This window comes from Gadus chalcogrammus, chromosome 3 (assembly GCF_026213295.1).
Source record: "Gadus chalcogrammus isolate NIFS_2021 chromosome 3, NIFS_Gcha_1.0, whole genome shotgun sequence".
In the NCBI taxonomy this organism is placed as follows: domain Eukaryota; kingdom Metazoa; phylum Chordata; class Actinopteri; order Gadiformes; family Gadidae; genus Gadus; species Gadus chalcogrammus.
In genome coordinates, this window is record NC_079414.1 from 23,469,873 (window position 1) to 23,473,540 (window position 3,668).

The 3,668-nt window shown below is 44.4% G+C and overlaps 1 protein-coding gene across 1 annotated transcript; it reads right to left on the reverse strand.

The window, feature by feature from the left end:
* Positions 1–636: 636 nt before the first annotated feature.
* LOC130379797 (histone lysine acetyltransferase CREBBP-like) lies at positions 637–3,122 on the reverse strand. Its single transcript, XM_056586844.1, has 3 exons — positions 3,016–3,122; positions 1,421–1,552; positions 637–1,195 (listed from the first exon to the last, which is right to left on the reverse strand). The coding sequence occupies exons 2-3, from the start codon at positions 1,520–1,522 to the stop codon at positions 830–832; spliced, it is 468 nt and encodes a 155-aa protein (XP_056442819.1). The 5' UTR covers positions 1,523–1,552; positions 3,016–3,122; the 3' UTR covers positions 637–829.
* Between the last annotated feature and the right edge of the window lie 546 nt (positions 3,123–3,668).

Consider the following 3,668-nt stretch of genomic DNA (forward strand, 5'->3'; position numbering starts at 1 on the left):
AGCCGATGCTAAAAGGTGACGTCGGCAGACGGCCGGCCACTGATTGGCCAGAGAGTGTGACGAAGTCACGAGAGCGACATGGCAACCATGCTGGTAACGATAGAACAGCCATAGTAGCGCCGCAGCCAACATATTCCACTTCTTCAGGGACCGTCCATAAATTACTGCACATAAATATATGAATACAAAATAATTGCAGTATTTAGTATTTTCAATAGTTTCCATGTCGTGTGACCCAGTGACTCTAAACAAGTATTCAAATGTATTACTAAACTGGACACATAAGACTGTTGTTATGGTATTTTAGTGCTTCCTCTATTTTTTAAGAATATTAATATGCAGAAATTATCAATTTATTTTTCAATTTCTTCTTTGCCATGTGACCCAGTGGCTCCAATCCAGCATCACATTGTATGACTAAACTGGACAATTAAGACACACCACTTGTTATGGTATTTTAGTGCTTTCTCTATTTTATATGTATATTCATCTGCAGAAATTATCTGCATATAATCCCCCCCCCCCCCGACTCATTGGGAGGGGCTCAATCTCAAGCTTTCCAACTTGACCAATATGGTCACAACCCTAATGAAATCCCGGTAATAGAGGGAGACCATCCGAATGAGAGACAAAGAAAAAGATATATCCGATTTTATTTTAGCATTTAATGAAATATGTGAACGACAGCGGGCTTATAATGTGTTGCATGAGTGGTAGATATGGAGGACCTTTGTGTGGGTTAAGTAAGGCAAAAGAAACCAGTCCCAACCCCAATCGACAGGAAGCAATCCAAACCCAGAGCGAACAAAAGCCAAACAAACGGTCCCCATCAGGGAGAGCCAGAATCAGGTGAAGCTACCAGCTGTTCTGCTGGGGGAGGGGCCGTCTGGAACTGCTGCAACCGCCTGGCTGTTCTCTGCTTGATGAAAGCTGCCATGAGTTGGGGGTATGAACTCAGGATGTTGAGGACTTGCTGCTGCTGCTGGGGTGAGCTGGCAGACCTGAGCGTGCGGAGGAGTTCCTGGAGGCCCTCTTGCGCGATGTTGCCGGGTCTCTGCGGGGTTTGTGGCCGGACACCGGGCTGCTGAGGAACCAGCATCCTCTGGGCCTGCTGTGGGGGCTGCTGGCCCGCCGTCTGCCCCACCATGCTGCCTCCGCCGTGGGCCACCATCATGCCCTGGGCCACCATCATGCCCTGGGCCAAAATAATATTATACACATATAAGTATTTTCAATAGTTTCCATGTCGTGTGACCCAGTGACTCTAAACCAGTATCCAAATGTATTACTATACTGGACACATGCGACTTTTGTTATTGTATTTTAGTGCTTCCTCTATTTTTTAAGAATATTAATTTGCAGATGAATGCTACAATTTGCTGGGGGTTGGACTTAAGGATGTTGAGGACTTGCAACTTGCCCTAGGCATGACCCTGCCCTGCATGATTGCCATCCTCCTTCTCCTCGCCATGGTGGCCCGCTGCTGCTTCATCTCCCTGTTGGCCATCTTATGCTCCTTCATGATGTAGCAATGAACACGCAGGTCAACGTCCTGACGGCAGATAGGGAGAGAGGCCGATAGAAACCATGAGTTAGTGTGGGGAAAAAGGGGGAGCAAAAGGGGCGGAGCTTGACCCTCCACCTCTCTGGACCTAGTCCAGCTGATCTGGTTTTAGGTTATAGCCAATCAACCTATGGTGAGGGTTATGGTAAGGTTTACAGGTTATGGTTAGGTTTAGGTGTTAGAGTATCAGTGAATCCACTGTTACTGATGGAATTCGAACACCATGGTTGACCACCATGGTCTCAATACCGAGAATGCAAAGAACAGACTTTTGCATGCTCAGTGCTCATACTCATACTTGGAAGAATGGTCCAAGGTCAAGATCACGCAGAACGATGTTGACAGCTCGAGCAAACGTTCTTGGTTGTAGTCATGGTTGTAGTCATTACTCCTAGACGCAACTATGCTTCTGTCTTTCTTCTGCAGCTTATTTTTTTTGCTCCCGTAATCCATAACATAAGACAGAGACAATCAAAAACCCACACACATACACTGGTTTAATGGTAGATGCAGTTTATGTGTTATTCTATGCAACCTGCACAGCCAAACAGTTTGAGGTTCAATTTCCTGTAAACTGCTGTAAACAATACCAATCCGGATTATGAATAATTAATATAGTTGCAAGCAACGATAACCGGGTCCTACAATATGGCGACCATGGTGGCCATGGCCTAATGAATTCATCATAGTAAACATCGTTTGATTTAGATAGGTATGATACAATTGAATGTGTATGCCTTATAACTGGTTTACCGGAAGTAAGCATATCAATCATAGTAATCATCAACAATGTTTCTAAAGTATACAGTTTCAAAATGCACAGTCAAAACTGACTTTTGAGAAATGATGTGTGTTGGAGAGTGGCCTCGGTTGGCATAGGCAAACTTACAACAAATGCATCCAATTATTATATTTTGTATATTTTGAAATATTAAAAAACAGACACCCAACTCATGGGTTTAATAGCAGATTCCGTTTATGTGTGATGTTGTGCCACCTGCTGGTAAGGCGGTGCATTAAGCTTAAGAGCAAATACTGTAGCTGACACAGTGACGTCATGGAATGAGATATCGAAACCAAACTTTTATTCTCTGGGAGGTGCCCCCTATGTGCATGGAAAGTTACAGGTTTCTGCTACCTTCTGAAGATTGATACGTTGATAGAATAATGTTCGATAATTAACAAAGCATATGTTATCAAAAATTGTTGCCAGATTTAAGATCAGACAAGTCTATAGGCCTAGATCATGTGGCCCGCAACACACACGCACGCACGCACGCGCGCACACACACACACACACACACACACACACACACACACACACACACACACACACACACACACACACACACACACACACACACACACACACACACACACACACACACACACACACACACACACACACACACGCCCGCGTTATACTTTTATACTTGTCCAGGAAGTCTTACCCTCTTTCGGCAGCGATCCTCCAAATCAACGGTAGGTCGAGATCAGCTCCACACATATTAAACTCCACACATCCGCACTGTTTCCTTATATCCCTCTTTACCCAGGGGCGGAGCTAGACTTTGTATACATCCGGGGCTTTGCCTTGAGTGGGCTCTGGGGGTTCTCCCCCAGACATTTTTGAAATTCTAAGATGCGATTTCCTGCATTCTAGTCCATTTTAGGTAGGGATGCACCGATCCGATATTTGTATCGGTATCGGTACCGATATTGAAGACATTTCTAGATCGGGTATCGGTGACAAATGGGCCGATCCATATTTAAAAAAAAAAACGTTTTTTTTTTACGTTTATTCAATTCAATTCAATTCAATTCAATTTTATTTGTATAGCCCTTCACCATTACAGTCTCAAAGGGCTTAACAGGCCAAATATTTGTGACACCCCCCTTTACCCATGCCCCCACACGGGCAAGAAAAAACTCCCTTGAATCAGCAAGGAAGAAATCTTGAGAAGAAACGCAGTGTAGGGGATCCCTTCTTCCAGGGATGGTCAGGAGTGCAATGGGTGCCACAAATGGCATACAGGTAAATACATGTACATCATATTAAAATGGTGATGGGGTTCTGGCCGGTTATCCATGAGGAGAGTCCAGG